The 19,152-nt window shown below is 35.4% G+C and overlaps 1 protein-coding gene across 1 annotated transcript in view; it reads left to right on the forward strand.

Moving 5' to 3' along the window:
- Positions 1–19,152, forward strand: part of ADGRB3 (adhesion G protein-coupled receptor B3) — a 697,706-nt gene that overhangs the window by 369,544 nt on the left and 309,010 nt on the right. Inside the window, exons 12-13 of the mRNA XM_040643606.1 lie at positions 12,787–12,936; positions 13,789–13,864. Of these exons, the coding sequence (XP_040499540.1) occupies positions 12,787–12,936; positions 13,789–13,864 (226 nt within the window). The remainder of the gene's footprint in view (positions 1–12,786; positions 12,937–13,788; positions 13,865–19,152) is intronic.

Here is a 19,152-nt window from a genome sequence, read left to right on the forward strand (position 1 = left end):
CTTATTGTTTATTTCACAAAGCAGACCAGGATCCCAGACTCCTAGGCAGGTAATATAATTAAATCTAGAAAACTATTTGTGCTTTGTCTATTTTAAAATGAGTTTGTTACCAATTTTCTTTTGCAGCATAATGACTCTATAGGCCCCCAAACATTTCAACGGTATTTACACTTTGCTATCTTAAGGAGCTACTCTTCTATTCCTTGTTTTTATTAGTCATTAGTCAGATCCTCATTCTCTGAATGATTAACAGAGAGAATCTTTTCTACTTTAATTTTATAATTTCTGCTTCTTAACATGTAATACATCACCTGTAGTCTATGAAACTTATCAGTTATCCCTATAGATGCATCAAATAATTCTGTAGCATAACTATACCCTCTAAATTCATGTGAATTAACCTCTTTTGTCTTAAATAATGTCTTCTGAACAGTCAAAAATATTTTTCTGCTTTTGTTACCTACTTACATTTTCCATATGAAGAGTTTTAACTTTAGAAATATAATTACTTATGTGGCTGGTTTAATGTGTTTTCTTTAATTTGATCTTCTGTTTTGGTTTGTGACATATGAATATAGGAGAGCAGGTGTGAGTGAGTATGGTTGTGTGTGTATGTTCTAAAATATTTATTAGTGTTTGAATCTGAAATGCAGTTGTTTCAAATACTATTGAAATTTATACTCTGGGTTTAGGGGGAAAGTAGCGTTTTTGTTTTTGTTTTGTTTTGTTTCTAAATTGCATCAAAATATGAAGATGTTGGGGCACCTGTGTGGCTCAGTTGGTTAAGCAACTGCCTCTGGCTTAGGTCATGATCCTGGAGTTCTGCATTGGTCTCCCTGCTCAGCAGGGAGTCTGCTTCTCCCTCTGACCCTCCCCCCCTCATGCTCTCTCTCTCTCTCTCTGAAGTAAATAAATAATCTAAAAAAAAAATATGAAGACACTTTTTAATAAAAGTTAAGCTGAATTGAGTAATAATAACAAGCTTTATATATAATTTTATATATAATTATATAATACATATAATATATAATATATATAAAGGCATGTATAATTTTATATACTGGACAATATTTTATTGAAGTATTAGCTGATAACTACAAAATAGACTGTTATGGGGACTAAACAGTTCATAAGGGAATGATTTATATTGGATAATAGGTTTTGTATTCATCTATATTCTGAAATCAAAGCCTGTTACATTGAAATACGGCTCTAAAATGCAGTAGGAATATAGAGGGATATAACTGAGACTAAGATACTGAAACATTTGCTTTGCCACTACATAATGTTTTAATGATTAACTTCAATACCCATTTGGGCTACTTTATTACTTTTGAGATATGGACCTTCCTCTTTCCAAAGAATCTGTCTTATTATTTAGGATTAATCCCCGTCCCCCTTTTTCCTAGGTAGTCTTTTACTTCCCCCAAACTCATTGCCCAATTAATTATCTTTAACTTTCCCTAACTCCTTTTTTTAAAAATCTTTCCTGAAATATAATAATATTCTTATTAAAGAGGGTAACCTCTACCATCTTTAAAATTTTTTTCTAAAAATCAATAATATTCCAAAAATATGATAGCATATTAGAAATATGGAATATTTACTTCTTAAATATTAATTTCTTAATAGAAAGGTAAATACATTAGTATAGTTTAGACAACACAGGTGAAAGAAAACTGTAATTGGTATACCTTTTTAAACTACATACAAATTATATAAAATAGAGCACTCAGTTTATTTGTGGAGTGTGTTTGTATGCGTCTGTGCATGCATGTGTGTGAAGAGAAAGAGTAAATTATTGTTTGCTTGGCGGTTTTTTGTTTTTTGTTTGTTTTTTGGTTTGAAGATCCAAAGACCAAAAATGTTTTCGGACCTTGATAAGAAAGAAGTGAGGTTCACAAATATAGAGCTCATGTTACTTTTTTCCACCATTCATTCTTTCATTTGTTTATATTCTGATTGTAAACTCATGAATCATTACTATAATGCCACGAAGACTAAAGAGTGTTTTTGCAACATAAGGATCCAAAACTAGTCTGAAAAATGGGATTGATCGTACTTGGTTCAGGGTATGTTGTGGAGCCAAGTGAAGTAACATGCTATTGCTGGTATTTAACTGCTCAGTAGATGGTCTCTTGTTACTGCTCTTTGTCCCTGCTTTTTCTTCAAAAAATTATGTTTGGTTAGGCACACATATCTAACTTCAGTACTCCCTATTTTGAAAAAGGCTAAGTTCCATGGTTTCTTTTTGCTAAGGTGAAGTGGCTGAATTTCTCTCTCCCTCTCCTTTTTTTTTTTTTTTTTAGGTTTATTTATTTGAGAAAGAGAGAGCAAGCACACTCATGTGGGGGGAGGGGCAAAGGGAGAAGGAGAGCGTTTCAAGGAGATTCCCCTCTGAGCACAGAGCCCCACAGGGAGCTCAGTCTCATGACCCTGAGATCGTGACCCTTTATAGATAAGGGGAAGACTGTCCGCAGAAAGCATATTTAGATGAAGGGTGAGTAGAAATCAAGAGTTAAGCTTCAGATATGCTACATTTAAGATTCCTGAAGACGTTCAATTGAGCAGTTCAATAGACAGGTTTGGAGTTCAGAAGAAACATTCTTATTACCCATTCTGCTCATATTTAAGATATTTGTCTGAAACAGATGTCTTACTAGATTGTAATCTCTTTCTATGTCAGGACTTTTTCTTTTTTAATTTTCCACCGTATTTTATACAAGGCAGAGAATGGTTGATATAAAAGATAAAAGAGAATTGCCGTATGTTTTGTCTTACTATGTGTAGGAAATGAACTAACTGCCTTCAGCTTAATCCTCGTGAAAGACCATTGATTTTTACAGATGGTCAAACTGAAGAACAATTAAATAGCTTGCCAAAAATCACAAAGTAGTTGGAAAACTAGATCTTTTTGTCTCCAGGGCCCAGAGTTATCACATTAAACCCCAGTTTCTTCTATTGAGTCTTTGGTAGACCTCATTCATTGAAACTAAAAAATAGGGAAAATACCTTTCCTTTGAGAGCTTACAGTCTAGAATAGGAAACACATAATAAATGTGTACATAAACTAGACAATGTTTAACTGTGCATAAGGCCATAAAGAGGATAAACAGTGTGATATAATAGAGAGGAATGGTGGGGGGGATAGTGAATTTCTTTAGATAGGGCAGTTAAAACAGACCCAAGTTAGCAGAGACTCAAGGATAAGAATAGAAAATACTGTTCTACTTAGAAAGGACAATTCCTGTGGTGGAAAAGAAAAGACCTGCACAGCTTGATCTGGGTCAGTAAACAAGCAGCCATGTATAATGTGACCACAGAGATAGAGAGAAGACAAGCCATGCAAAGCCTTGTAGGCCATTGTATAAGATTTGGATTTTATTCTAAGAGCACTGGCAAGCCATTGAATTATTTCAAGTAAGGGAACAACATGATCTGATTTTTTTTTTTTTTTTAAGATAACTCTAGTTTCTGAGAGAAGAAGCAATCAGAGAAAAAAGAGTGGAATCAAGAAATCCAGTTAGGCAGCTCTTGAATTAGCTCAGGTTAGAGATTCTGGTGGTTTCTAGAGAGTAATGGAATGGAGATAGAAGTACAGGGACTTAAGACATATTCTAGAAATAATATTGAGAGGATGTATTGATGGATGGGTCATAGGAGGCAAAGGAAAACCAGAAGTAAAGATGACCCTTGGGTTTTTGGTGTGAACATTTGACTAGACAGTGGCACCTTCTATTAAGGTGGGTGACACTGGGGGAGAAAGTGCTTTAGTGGTGGGAAATCAAGAGTTCTGCCCAATAAACATTTGTTGAATTAAAAAAAAATACTGGTCACACAAGACAATTTTTATTACATGATTAAACACCACATTTCCTTGCATGATCATTCATTTATGAGTTGTTTGGTTGCTTTCATATCACACCAGCAAAATTGGGTAATTGCCTGATGGCCCACAAAGCTGAAAATATTACTTTTGGGCCTTTTATTGAAAAAGTTTGCCAACCTCTGCAATAGAGCATGGCCTGAAACTAATCTTAGAGTATGGTTTCAAAACAAACCATAATCTTCTCCATAATCTTTATAAAACCTTTGACTCCTCTTAAAGCCACTTTCTCTTTATTAACGTGCATCTCTCCATTCCTAAGTTAGTTTACTATTGCAGTCTTCTCTCTCCATTTATATTTGGTGTCTTTCTCTTTACCTCCTAAAAGTGAGCTTTTCCTAAACAACATTTCTTAGCTTTTTTTTTTCTGTCATCTCCTTAATATCTGCACAACTCAACATCTCACTTCTTACAGATTTTTGCACAAATGCCAGCTAACCAAAGAAGCTTTCTTTATTTAGTAAAGCTTCCCAACCCCATTCATTATTCTCTAATCATGTCATTTACATTTCCATCTAGTTGTATTTGTTCCTTGTCTGTCTCCCCCACAAATACCATGCCAGTCTCAAGAGAGCAAAGACTTTAACTTTTTTCTTCACTGGTGTATTTTCAGTGCTCATAACTGTGCCTGGCATATAATAGGTTCTCAATATTTGTTGAATAAATGAATCTGCCCATTCAATTCTCTCTTCAGGAGGACTTCTCCATGCCCACATTATCAATTATTACTTCTAATTAGGAGGTATCTAACTTACATCTTCAAAGTCGAAATGTGATCCTGCTCCAGATCTCTTAGCCTATGATATCATTATTTAGCTTTTCCTCCTACTATTTTTCTATCTAAACGTTTCTGCCTTATTAGAAACATTACTATTTCTCTAGGGCATATTAAGTTTCCTCACCTTATGCCTTTCCTCCTATCCAGAAACTACTATTCTGATAGTTCTGAAACATTATAGGCCTTTTCCAGGCTCTATATTTGCACAGGCAGTGTCCTCCTCCCTGTCAAACCACAGCCCAGACAGCACCTCTTCAAAGACGCCTTCTTTTGGCAACCAACCACATTCCATCTTGTTCTTTCTTTCTTTCTTTCTTTCTTTCTTTCTTTCTTTCTTTCTTTCTTTCATACTCTCACAGTCTAGCCTCATCTGGATTATTTGTTCCCTTATTAATCATGTGTATTCTCCACTAGACTGTGAGCTCTTTCAAAGCCAAGACTTCATGGCTCATGCTCACTTGCTAAATCCTCAGTAGTAAGATAGCACTTGGAATATTCTCTGGGATCAATAGAGATTTGTTGGATAAATGAATTTCCAGAATGAACTTCTGAGTCTACAGTGATCCCTTTTCCCTTGTCACCCCTTAACACTGGTCATTGCTATTACTTTTCTGGGAATGGATGAGTCACTATCTTGGAAAGCCCTTGGATTGTTGGCTTCAGTTGCTGTTTGCTGCCTGCATCGGTACCCAGTTCCTAATAGGTCCTTGACTTAATTCTTCTCTAGTAAGATTGAAAACCTCTTACATATCAAAACAGCATATTAAAGAAGTCAGTAATGTTGCATGTACAGAAAAACTCTCTCCCTCCCCTCTCTCATTCAATACTTGGTTAATTATCATCTGATGCTCTTTCCTCTGGAGAAATTCTGTTCTTAATTTCTTTGGTTGGGAGAAGATGGAAAACTTATTTCCTAAAGCATTTTCTTCTTTTTTCTTAATATTTTATTTATTATTTTATTTGACAGAGAGTGCGCACGAGCAGGGGAAGGGGCAGAGGGAGAAGGAGAGAATCTCAGGCAGACTTCGCACTGAGGGCAGTGCCCAATGTGGGGCTCAATCTCATGACCCTGATATCATGACCTGAGCCAAAACCAAGACTCCAACACTCAACTAACTGAACCACTCAGGCACCCCACTAAAGCATTTTCTGTATCATTTGTTTTTACTATTCAGGTATTCATGCAAAAATGACTTCCCATATCACATTTTATTTTGCATTTATGTTAGGAGTAAAATCATGAACTACTTGGGTAGAGAAGATGAACACTTATAAAAAGTATCTTTCTCTAAAAGACCACAAAACTTACTCCTTTTGAAAACTAAAAGAAAAATGATGTAATCAGCTTAAATTTCCCCACTTTACTCAGTGTAACCTTGAAAGAAAAGGTAGGAAGAACATGTAATAGGTAATGGAATAAGCACAGAAATGTATATATTTTCGGAATGTGTTTGTCTTTAAAGAAAAATTGTACTATTTCAAAATAGCTTCTCCATCGTATGCCTAGAACAGAGGTAGGCATACTTTTTCTGCAAAGGGCCAAACAGTGAATATTTTAGGATTTGTGGACTGCCCAGTCTTCAGTGCAGCTGTTGAACTCTGCCATCACTGCATGAAAGTGACTCTAGACTCTGTATGAATGAATGGGTGTGGCTGTGTTCCAATAAGATTTCATTTGTGGAAACTGAAATTTTAGATTCATATAATTTTCACATGCCAAGAAATATTATTCTTCTTTTGATTTTTTCAATCATTTAAAAATGTAAAAACCTATTTTTTAGTTTGCAGACCGTACAAAAATAGCTGATAGGAAAGATTTGGCCTGTGGGATGTCGTTTGCCAGTTGCTGGTTAAGACAGTTCAGCTTCAACGAGAGTCATGGGTAGGCTGTGGATGTAGGCTGTGCATAGGTATGATTCCATGTTAGGGAAGTAGGAGTGACCTGAGAAGAAGCCGAGGGAGTCAGTCCTTCACGGAGAGCACTAAAGTCTGGCAAAAATACCGTGAGCAGCAACAAGAATGCGCCCTGCTGTGCAGAGACTCCCAAGCTTGGATAAAAACCAGCCAATGGGGGGCGCCTGGGTGGCACAATGGTTAAGCGTCTGCCTTCGGCTCAGGGCGTGATCCCAGCGTTACGGGATCGAGCCCCACATCAGGCTCCTCCGCTATGAGCCTGCTTCTTCCTCTCCCACTCCCCCTGCTGTGTTCCCTCTCTCGCTGGCTGTCTCTATCTCTGTTAAATAAATAAATAAAATCTTAAAAAAAAAAAAAAAACAGCCAATGGATAAAAACAGAATTTGAAGCTAATGATTCACAAGTAATTTACAAGTTTTTTTATTTTGATGCTGGAAAGGAATATGTAAAATCGTTAATTATTTAAAATTTCAATATACATCATATGTGATTAAAAATGAACAAGTTGAAAAAATATCCTCGATATACCACATAGTTACTTTTTTGACTGCCTAGTTTGTCCACTTTTAAAAATCAGAGAATCCTAGGGGCGCTTGGGTGGCTCCGCCAGTTAAGCAGCCAACTCTTGATTTCCGCTCAGGGTCATGGGATCCAGCCCTGTGTGTCAGGCTCCTTGCTCCATGGGGAGTCTGCTTCAGGATTCTCTCTCCCCCTCTGCCCTGCATGGGTGCTTTCTCTCTCTAAAAAATAAAAGAGGTCTTTAAATTAAAATTTAAAATAATTAAATCAGAGGATACTACTTTTTCTCTGCAAAAGAAAAACCTGTAAATTCCTAATGGGGAGAATATGTCTCATCTAAATCTCTGTGTGCTGGTCCTGGGACTTGGGGACGCTTCCCTCTGCAGTGGTGATGGCGGGATGGGACTGCTGGGGCACTCTCGGAGCGCTGCCGTCCTTGAGGACGCCCCTGCCTAGCGGGGCTCTGTTTCCTGGGAAGTGATGGTTGCACACTATTTACTAGCAAGCCAGTTCTTTCTCTTTGGCCCTCAGCATTCCAATTTTAGCCTTTCGGGAAAAGAGACAGAGTAAATGGAGGAAACGGTGATGAGAGAAGAACAACCAAAATCTGACTGTCTGACTGTTTCCTATAAACCACTCACTGTTGCAGAATCCTAAAATGTGATTTTTTATGGAGATGTTAGAACTTAAAGATTATACTAGGCAAATTAAAATATCTGTATATATCCCCTTTTGATAATCACCATTGTTCAATGGTATCTAGTTTTGATCTCCTGTTGCACAAGTGAGAATACTTTTATTTCCTTTCTTTGAATCATTACATCTGTTTTTTATATTTAGTGCAAAAACATTACAGTAAGACAAAGTAAATTTGCTGTTAATTTGTTGGGGTAAAATCAAATTGCACCACACAGTGCAAAATCACGTACTTCTGGGTAGGCAAACTGAGACTTGAGTCACAATGTTACCACTTTAACAGAGTCTACTTCCTCGTTTGTAAAATGAATGTATGGATAATAACAATGAGGATCCTGATAATAATGATGCCTCCTAGGGTTGCTTTAAATATTAAATAAGGGTTGTTCTAAATATTAAATGAGATATCACGTGTAAAGGACCTGCCTAAGTGTTGTGCTAAGAAGAGTGCCTAGCACAGAGGAGACATTTGATACATATTTGTTGAATAAATTGAGGAATGGCTAACAAATGCTGAGGTCATGTCGAGTGTTCAATAAATGAATAAATGTCAGCTGTCCTTCCCTTCCCTCCCAAATGCCCTCAGTATTTTATAAGGCACTCAGCACTGCTCTACAAATATAAAAACCATGGCTTTTTAAGCTGCTAAAGACCAAGGGATCACACTACATGCAGGCTTTGCCCAGCCCCTCTGTGCTTGCTCTTGGTACACAAGCAAAACTAACAGTTGCTTTCTAACGCACTTATGCAGAGTTCCTTCCCTGCCATATTTTTCTTACAGGATTTCAAAACTGTGGGGGCGACCATCTAGTAATATTGAGTGATGTTTTCCACAAACAAATCCATTTTGATAACTAGCCAATTTTCTAATATTGATGAGTCAAGACCCAATTTGTAAGTTGTTCCCTCTGAATCAACATGAAAAATGATGCAAACTTTAAATATTTTGGAAACATCAATATCGCTTTTAAGGCATCTCTTCAACTTCTATTTCTGTATCTACCTACATTTTTGTTTCTGATTTTAAGGTGCCAGTCCTTGGGAGTTTCCTCTACTCATTTATAGACTGTGAGTTGCTGCTCTAAGAACTTAGGTCATTGCACAAAAGTAGTGCTTTTGAAATTCTCTTTGCAAACTGTGGCCTTGGCTGCAATGGTAATACTGAATTTGTCATTGAGGATACAGTCATTTTCCTTTTTAATGGAGAATTTTAGCCTGGCTGACTCTATGTGACCAGATAACCAGAGAAGCCAACCTCTTCCCTCTGGCAGATTCTGTTGGAAAAAGGGAAAGGTGAGAGAGAGGGAAGGAAGGAAGAGAGAGAGAGAGGGAGAGAGAGAAGAAAAGAGAGAGAAGAAGGAGGAGGAGCAGGAGGAGAAGGGGTAGGGGGAGAAGAGAGAGGGAAGGAATGAAAGAGGATGAATAAAAAGGAGCCCTCAGCTCCCTGGGTGGCACATTTAGGTACTAAAGGACAAGCTCTATTTTAAGTGAAATTTCTGCCTTTGGTTATGTGTATATATTCAATATAAAGTTTTAAATACGTAACCTCAATTATACAAAACAACAGAGGTAAACGGACTGGCCCGAAAAAAAAAAACCCAAAAAACCCAGGACATTATAGTTACCCTAAAATATCAAGATTTGAATCCCAGGCCCAGATCCAGAGTCCACACTGAGCCATTCGGGTAAACTGATTTTCCTCTATTGGCTTCATTTGCCCGTTGTGCTCATTCTTCCGGCATTCATGCACGCACCTTGGCTCTCTCATCTTCTCCTTCTACGTGCCTTCCATGAAGCAACTGGTGCATCAGACTAACTCACTCCAACTTCTGTATGTGGACCATTCACATTACCTGACATGACGTTACATGACAGAGCTGCCGTTCGTTCTCCGGGACCTCAATTAGGGCAAAGGGCTAAAACCTCATGATTTTCCTCAGGAACAAGGTTAGAGGCTCCACCCTGCTTTGGTGAACCAAAAGCAAAACAAAAACAAATAAACGAAACAGAGTCCTTATGCTTTTAGACCCAACTGCAGGAATTCCTTATGCTTTCTGATGAGAAGGAATTTTATGCTGCATATCCAGATTCAAAAGGAAAGTGTTAAAATTGCAGAATGAAAGTGCAGCTGGTTTTGCTCCAAGGTTTATCAGTGATGAGTCACCTATTTTTATTGCATAAGAAATCAAATCTAGTGTTGTAATGAAAACATGATACAGTGAATTTAGGATAATTCTTGGAGCGTTCGAGATGTGCCTATTTGTTCAGGGACACTGTGTCCTTTGAGGTTTCTTCTAAGCGCTTTAATCCTCTGTAAGAAAAGCGTTTTCTCAGTTTTTGAGGAAAGTTGCTCTATTATCTAACCACCCACAATGACTGGTTTTGATGCAGCAATTACTGCAGAAGTAGAGGATGGAGATTGTGCACTTATGCTTTGCATTTATGTTCTTTTGTCAGCACTGGACACACATTGTATCAACTTGGCATACTTTAAAGCATTCATTTTTAATCTTACCTCTTTGGTATTCACTTAACATCTGAGCTTTGCAGTTCCCTAAAGACTGCATCTAAGTTTTACACAAGGGTTTTGGACAGTTACACCTGGTGAATTGAGGATGGAATTGATCCAAGTGTCTGGTACAGGGACTGAAAGAAGAAGGAATTAAAAGTCATCTGTAAATTATTTCTGCTGAATGGAAGTAGGTTTTCTTGTTAATCATGTCAGGGTCATGAAGAACCACGGTGTCATCTAAGGCATCTTCCTAGATAGCTTTAAGGTAGAGATGTATAATTTTAAATACTTGGTATTTTAAAGACCATGTATACTGATAATTTGAAGGCTAACATTGGAATCTCATCAGTCTATGAAGTTATATCCCTTTTGATAATACATTTATTGAAAATGTCATCTTTAAGAACTACATTTCTACTAAAATCAATGAATAAGTGTTTGTTTTTATGTCCTCCTTATGCTCAAGACTGCAATTCAAAGGGGTTTTTGCACAAATTAAATAGTGATCCTAATTGATTTTTATATTTCTTTAATCTAGACTATGTTCAAAAGTACAATCGAATCTATGTAGTCATAACTTAATAGCTAATGTGCCTTTAATTGAAGAATGAATACATTTCATCATGTGAGATACAAGCATGTGTAATTATATCATTTTTGTATATTTAAGGGTATGGCATTAGGCTAGAATTTGTTCAGGATAAAGTGATAGATTTGGTACAGAATGTGCTTCCTCCATTTGTTATTTCTTCTTTTTGTTCATTTGATTTTTGTTTTCTATCCAAGGTGTGTAAAAACAGATGAATTATTAGACTTCAGGGTCCAACAATTTATCTTTTGTTTATTTTCCTTTACAACAGAAACCGTTGTGTGACAGTCAGAAAAACCATCATTTCTTTTCAGCAGTTTTCAGAGCAAAGAGGTGAATTAAATTTCCTCTAAATATCAAGAAAAACCAAAGTTAGAGTCAGGGGATTTGGAAGCAGATGAACTTAGTTTTGCAGATTGAATAAAGCTCACAGGACCCTTAAGGAAGAACAATGCTACCAATTTGCTGACCTGTCCATCTATCTGCAGTGGAGAATTTGGACCTTTCAGGACATGTGAACCAGTTTATTTATGGGCAACAAAGACTATGTTGTTTGAAAAATTAAAGAAACTAAAATAATTATAGCTGTTATCCAAAAACAGCATTTAACATCCATAACGAATTTATGTGTTACCCAGCACCCTCTTTCCTTCAACATTTAGTAACAAAATCCTTTTTTAAGCTTATTATGTCAAATTACAAGCCAAATGAAATTCCATCCTATGCTGATAATGGATGTCTATAATAGCCTGAAAGAGCTTTAGTAAAGTACAGTAATACATAACCATTTCAATTTGGATCTAAGCCCGTGATGCAATATATTTATACAACTAATATTGTTAAATTCTTAATTTTCATTCTCTCGATTTAAATTACAAGTTTCTTCAGAGTGAAATCCACTCCTGAGGAGCTGAATGGTTTCTTACTTTAGCTTACTTTTGTAATAGCTTCTATAGTTTTCTTCATTATCTTTCTATTTAAATCCTCCATGACACACCTGAAGCTTTAGTGTAGAACAAGTAGGGACCTATGTAAAGTTACACAAATTACATTTCTTAATTGGAAATGTATATAATCAATAAGTGCTTAAGTACTTATCATTATGGTTTTATGACATATATGTGTGTGTAATTGTAACATATAATAAAAAATATATTCAGGCATTACCAAACATATCATTCATGATTTTTTCAATATATATTAAAATACTTATTGTAAGTAAAGACATGATTCTCCATTCAAAGTATACATTTATTACTTTCAATTTGGGGGGAATGTTTTAAAAGTTTTGTGTTTTGATCTGCTTGATAAATCTTTCTGCATATGATTTTGGCTCTGTGGTTATGGCATTACAGGTGCTTTGTTATTTGCATTATGACAATTCTGTCTCCAAGAACAATAGGGCTTTGCTTTCCATGCCTCCATGGTACCTCCATTTAATCCATGAAAAATTTGTTCTAAAGATAACATGCAGATGTAAATGCAGAAAATGTGTTCAGAAGAAAAAATTCAGATTTAAATGCAAATTTCAGCCTATGGATCAAGTGTGTTAATCAAAATATTTAGCAAAAAATACAGTATGGACTTCTGACAATTGGAATGGAGGTCAGCTGTGAACAACCAGTGGCAGTACACGCTGGTCCTCTCAGAATACACTCTATTGACCGTTAGTACCTGATTCTTCTAGAAAGCAACAGAAATCTGGGTTGATAGGTAAAAGAATTGGCAATCTTCATGAAAATTGTCTAATAATAAGATATAAGTTGTTTTCTGGATCTGATAAATATAATTTTAGCTCAAAATTTTATTTTGAATATATTTCAAAGTTTAATTTGGTCAATTTTGATTACACTGAAAGATCTTAGTTAACATTATTACTTCTTTCTTAATAGTGGCTAGCATTCAGAGGCTTCCTGCAGCCTCTGTTCTAACAGACATCAACTTCCCAATGAAAGGACGGAAGGGAATGGTTGACTGGGCAAGAAACTCAGAAGACAGGGTAGTCATTCCAAAAAGCATCTTTACTCCTGTGTCATCAAAAGGTAAATATGTGAAATAATTTGAGCTTTGAACAAAACATTTCTAGTAAGATCGTTTCATAGTACACTAGATATAAATCTGCTTGTGTCAAACAACTTAGTAACAGTCTACAATCATGATTCTAAACTAATTTTGTAAATAACAAAAACTGACATTTGGTCTTTAAATCTGAATTTAATGGAGGAAAGGATCTATTAAAATGGTAAAAAAAAAAAAAAAAATACAAGTGCAAATTCTAGACCTGAGCTTGGCATGGTTAAGTTTCAGGATTGACAGTTTTATCTCAGTGGAAAGCATGTGGTATAATATTTTAATTTTAGTGTGGAAACATGTTGCATTTCCACAGTCGTTTTTTATTTCTTCCTCACTTTTGCTTTGGTTTGTAGATATTATTTTGGTGTCTAAAAGCAAATTTAAGAAAAAATTCAGTTTTAAGAACATCTTCAGCAACCTCTAAAATTAGTGGCTACTTTTGACAGCGACATCTGAGACTTGCTTTTTACCTTGGAGATTTGACCTTCTAGCTTAGAGCTCCAAAAGAAAATTGTCTGTCTTTCCCCATATCATTGGGAATTGAAACTCCTTAGCTGCAACTACAGTAGCCTCCTGTCTCAGCCTGGTGAAGGAAGGTTACTTCAGATGACACAAAAGCACTGGGAACTCATCTTTTTAAGTTACCATTACTATGTATGGTGTGTGGGCAAATCTGCCCCATGCATGGTTATGTAGGCGTTTCTTCTACTCATCTTTGCATCAGCACGTACTGGAATCCCCTTGTAATGAACAGAGTAAAGTTGTAGAAGACAGTATTTTTCTTGTCGTTTCACTAATACTTTTAATTTCATTTTTTCTAGAAGTAGATGAATCGTTGGTATTTGTTCTTGGAGCAGTCCTGTACAAAAACTTAGATCTAATTTTGCCCACTTTGAGGTAAGCGATGAAGTAATAAGCTGTTATAATCTTTGTAAATTATTCCAAAAATGTGATTATAGCTCATTCTATGAAAATAGTCAAACAAGCTTTGTTAATACAAAGGGCTTTTTCTTAAATTAAATAGAAAATACACATTTAATGAACAGCTTATTAGCATATTATGCACTTCAAAACAACTAGAAAAGACAATTTTGGTCTCTGATTATACCCCTGCAATTCTTTTGTAACTAATCATGACTTGCCTTAAGACTGAGGGAAAAAAAAATTAAGGAAAAAAAACCCCTCAAGTCTCTGTAGTAGAATGGGTTGTTTTAAAATTAATCTGTCTTCTCTCTTTATTTGCACTTAATGGTACTGTTCATCAACATCACATGAAATTAGAGGAGTGCCATGATGACTGGGAATGCATGCTTTGTTCTTCATTTGCACAAGATCTCAATTTGCCTCTAAATAAATATTCAATTATAGCTACATTAAGAAAAAATGCTGTTGTTAAATTAGAGGACTATTTTTGGAAGAAATCCATTGATTTCTTTCCTCCCAGACATAAAGAGAAACCATTACACATAGTAAAGTGTATGTTCTACGAACATTAATTTATTTGCTCTATTGTCTTAACTACTTTACTTGATCTCACAGAAAACATCATTCACACCTACTCGGGTAGAGATGCTATCACTCATGATGACCTGTTTCCTCCACCCCGTCTCCTTCTGGATGACTGAGACCAAGTTTTTTTTTGGTTTTTGTTTTAGTTAAACACAGCCACATTTGCAGGGAGCTCTTACTCACACCCTTATGAATAAAGCTTCAAGTCTTTAGGGAGGAAAGACTGTGAATGATGTGTACGGTTATACCAGGAGCATAACAAATAGTCTCATAAATAAACACAATTAGAGTTCAGTCCAGCAGAAAAAAGGCCTTGCAAGGAAGCAACTAAGTTTTCAGCAGCAGCAGTGACTAGTCCTGATTCTTTGGATGAAATCTTTCCATGTGCAGCAAATTATTAATACAGTCGGTAAATCTCCAGCTGTAATGCAGGTTCTCCTTCAATCAAAGAGACAACTATGGGAAGTTGAGTTTTCTTTAACTCCCTTCTTCTCTGGATGGAATTTGGGCTTTCTGAATTTGAATCGGTCTGTGTTCGCTTTTGTTCTACCAATAACAGATTTTCAAAACTAATGAGTTTACTACCAAATTTTCCACTGGCTTTGTTAAAACACATTGGTGTGCACAATTACAGATAAAATGGATTTATACTTACACTGCCTCTAACTTTGTGTATGATGTTCATTTGAAAAGAAATGTGCTCAAGTTAAATGTACCCAGATACTCAAAGTTAGACCCTTATTTCCATAGGGGGTTCATTTGTATGAAGCTAGTCTTTCAAGAACTCTAGACTAGACACTAACTTAAAATCAGCGGACTTGGGTTTTAATTTTAATTTCACATAACAAGAAATTAATAAACTTGTCCAGTCACTCAGAAATTGTCTGCCTTCAGTTCAACTTTAAAATATAAGCACCAAATAAAATAAACACATTGATGTGCATTATTCACCCTATTTGCTGCTGAGGGATATAGTGAATGCAAACAAAATACTCAACATAAAAGGCTTTAGACTGTGAATTAGTTTTTCTCCTGCATGTCTAACAAAGTTGCATTATGATTAATCTTGTTTTGCATCATACCATAGAACTCACTCACACAACTGAAGCCAGGCCATTCCATGTTTCATAAATTTAGTTAAGGGAATTGAAAATTTACTTAGGGTAGACTAATGGGCATGTTGTGAATGATTTAATGGATAAAGCAGGGCATAGTCCAGAGCAGTGGCTCCCCTAATACCACCTGTGACACAAACAGATTCAAATCTGGGGGCAAGTTATTGACGTTTTTTATATGTATATTGTGGGGTTGCACTCAAAGGTTCTTTCCAACTTCAAAAATTCCTCGTCTTTATTGCAGTAAAATCGTAGAATTGTGCAGTTCTGATGTATTCTTTAGCTTAAAGTCCTTAACAACCTATATGTAAGAATTATGAATATGTATACCCACTCACACTTTTTATGTATAAAGTAATTAGGTAAATGACTATAGGAAAACAATATTCACTTTTAGACTGGAAATAATGACAATGGAATGCTCAGGATGAAATGTTTGTTTAGGTACTATTTCAAAGGTGAAATATTAGCATTTACAACACATTTCCTTTTATTTTATACAGTAAAATAATGTAACGGAGCATTCTCAGGCTTGTTTTTTTTTTTTCTTCTCCTTTTCAAAAAACTATTCCAGAAAGTTGAGTTAGTAACCATACCAATGATAGATCTGCTAAATAAGAATAAGCCTTTTAAAGGACAAGGGTGATGTCTTTGTTTTAGTCACTGAACAAATATTTACTAAGTAGCAACCTGGCTAACCTTACTGTCTGAATTTTTTTAATCTTCTCTACTGTCGAAACTCTAGAACAGTACTTAAAAAATAGTAAAGGTCCAAGAAATGTTTCCTGGAATAAGTAATTGTCTTATCTGATAGAATATTCCACATAAGACATTTTTAAAATAACAAAGTACATAGACATTTAGTGCACATGCCATACAAATATGTTAGGAACAGAGGAATAAAATACATATATCTTGTTGTTTTACTTATAAATTGAACTATGTGAATTGAACCCAGTAGGAAAGGGAATATCTTCCAATTCAACATGAAAAAATACACAAATTTGCTCTTTATGTTTAGTTATTTACCAAATTTTCATGACACATTTTCCTGAGTGATCATTTTACTAATTGTCTGTTGAAACTATTGGAGCCAAGTTTCTCATACACTGAATAATGTTAGGCTTGCTGTTAAGTTTCCAGAAATTTTTTATTTTGATATAATCATTTTCAAAACAATACTTTGCATAATTTCTCCATGGGGACTAGGAAGGAGAACTTGATGTAATGTTTTGAATAGATATGATTTAGAAATTTCCCTTCATACATAGGCAGAAATAACTTTGCATGTTGACTCTTTTATTTAGAGATTTCTTCTCTTGCCCTAATATGCATTCAGCTATTCTTCGAGCGGCAATTTTTGTTTTGCTGTTTGATTGTCTTCCCTTTTACAATTAAGTAGATCAGATTGCCCCTTCAACTGAAGGAATGTGCTCTACTTAAGTCCAAACTAAATATGTGCTGCTCTCAGCCTTCCACTTTTGTCCTTCTTAGAATAGTTTTTGATAGTCAAAAAGGATAGAACCAGGATATTAGTGCTGCAAGGTCCTTTAAAGGTTAGTACCATCTAGAATTCTAATTTTTCACATGAGAAACTGACCTCCTTATTAGTTCCATGACCTACCCAAGATTGTGTGTCCAGCAGGTGACTGAGTTCTAATCCAATTCAAGTCTTCTCTGCCCAAACCAGGACACTTTCCCTGCCTTGCTGCCTCTGTGAGGCTAGTAGTATCGATTCCTTTGAGCAGTACAAACTGTGCACTTTGATATCAGTGTGAATACATATTGCTCTTATGCAGAAAATCTTCTAAAGTCAAGGAGGAGGTGACCGTGTATGAACAAACTCAAGGATACTTGGGGGTCAACTTGGTGGCCCCAACCCAGACTATTGACATCAAGGTGTGAGGCTGTCACTCTTCCCAGCTCCTCATGACCATTTTTGGAATGAAGTCTGACCAGCAGAGGCCAGAGGGTCTTTTGGGAGAGGCGAGGCCACCCACACACATCACCCACTCAAGTCAAGAAAGTAACAACCACTCACAGCCTGACAAGCTCCCAAACTGCGGTCAAGCATTTTTTTTTTTTTAACTGTAATAACCTTTTAGTAGGACAATTTGGCAATATCCAGAGGCTTTAAAAATGCCTTGTCATTGATGCAGCCACTTCTAGGAATTTATGGTACAGAAATTATCTCTAAGGAAAAAAAAGAAAAGTGTACCCAATCATACACTCAAGCTAGCGTTTAAGAAACGGTTGTAAACAGTCCATTTTCTGACTCATTTAAATCAGATTCCAGTTTTATAGGAAATCACAATACTTTTGAGTATAGGAGCAATGTGTAGTTTTCCTTTAGGACATATGGAAGATATAGCTCTGTTAAAAAAAAAAGAGCATTTTAATGTAGCTATTAACATTCGCGACATTGTAAAGGATCTAATTAAAATTATATGCAAATTCCACTATAGTATTAAAATGCCATGAAAAATACAGATGAATAAAAAGCAACAATGTTCTCATAAGCCAGTAGTCATTTGAAAATTATCTTTCGAAAAGGAAAAAAAAAGTTTCAATAATGCAAAACCACACGAATTTGCTGTCAGGTGCACCAACCTAATAAAGATAAATGACGTGAATTTTTTTCATATTTAGCAAATGGAACTCATTTGAGTTCGTATATTTAGGAATTAAAAGCAAATGGGAAAAGCAATTGAACTAAATTATATTAGAAATAATCAAAAAATGAAAACATAATTACTTTTAAACCCATACATTCTGAAGGCAATCAACCTGAAATTGTTGAGTTCTCTTAAGAGCACCTGTTCTTCAGTTTCAGGACCTGAACAAACCTTGGATCTTGCTTCTTCATTCTGAGTTTTCAATGACATATTGCAGTTTTGTGATATTCTGTATCTTTTTATAGTATCCTATTGTGAGGACACTAGAAATTAAAATTATCTATGGGAATAGCAAGTTTGCATGAGTAATATTACAAAATATTATTATGCATTCAGTATATTATTTACAAAAATCTGAGTTTTATTTGGCTATACCTTTTGAAAGTGAATTTAAATCCCTGATCACTTAGCTTCTTTGTAGTTTTAGGTGTTATCCCTTAGTAAACCTACCTTGAAATTCTGATTAGTTTTAAAGCTCAAAATTAGCCCAATCCTACTTTTTAGCAGCCATCAGCTGATTTTAGTTTTAAAAGCATATATATTTAATTTAATCGTTTTGATGAAGTCCCAGTTCCTAGAATATATGAAATCATCTATTTTGTTTTGGTTTTATTTAAACTGGAGAGCTTGTTTGAAATTATGAAAATTAATTCTAAAAATGGAAAGAGGCTACAGTAATTTTAATAATTTTATTAAACCATTAACATCTTTTTACTGTACCTTGTCTGGTTATCCTTTATTTGCACAATAAGTTCCACAATCCTCTCCACTGATGTTTATTTGTAACACTGCAGTGCATTTTCTTTAATGTGATAAAAAACCCATAACATGAAATTTACCCATCTTAAGATGCACAGAATAGTAGTGTTAACCATATGCATCTTAT

Source organism: Ursus maritimus, unplaced genomic scaffold, assembly GCF_017311325.1.
Source record: "Ursus maritimus isolate PB19 unplaced genomic scaffold, ASM1731132v1 scaffold_29, whole genome shotgun sequence".
Taxonomy (NCBI): domain Eukaryota; kingdom Metazoa; phylum Chordata; class Mammalia; order Carnivora; family Ursidae; genus Ursus; species Ursus maritimus.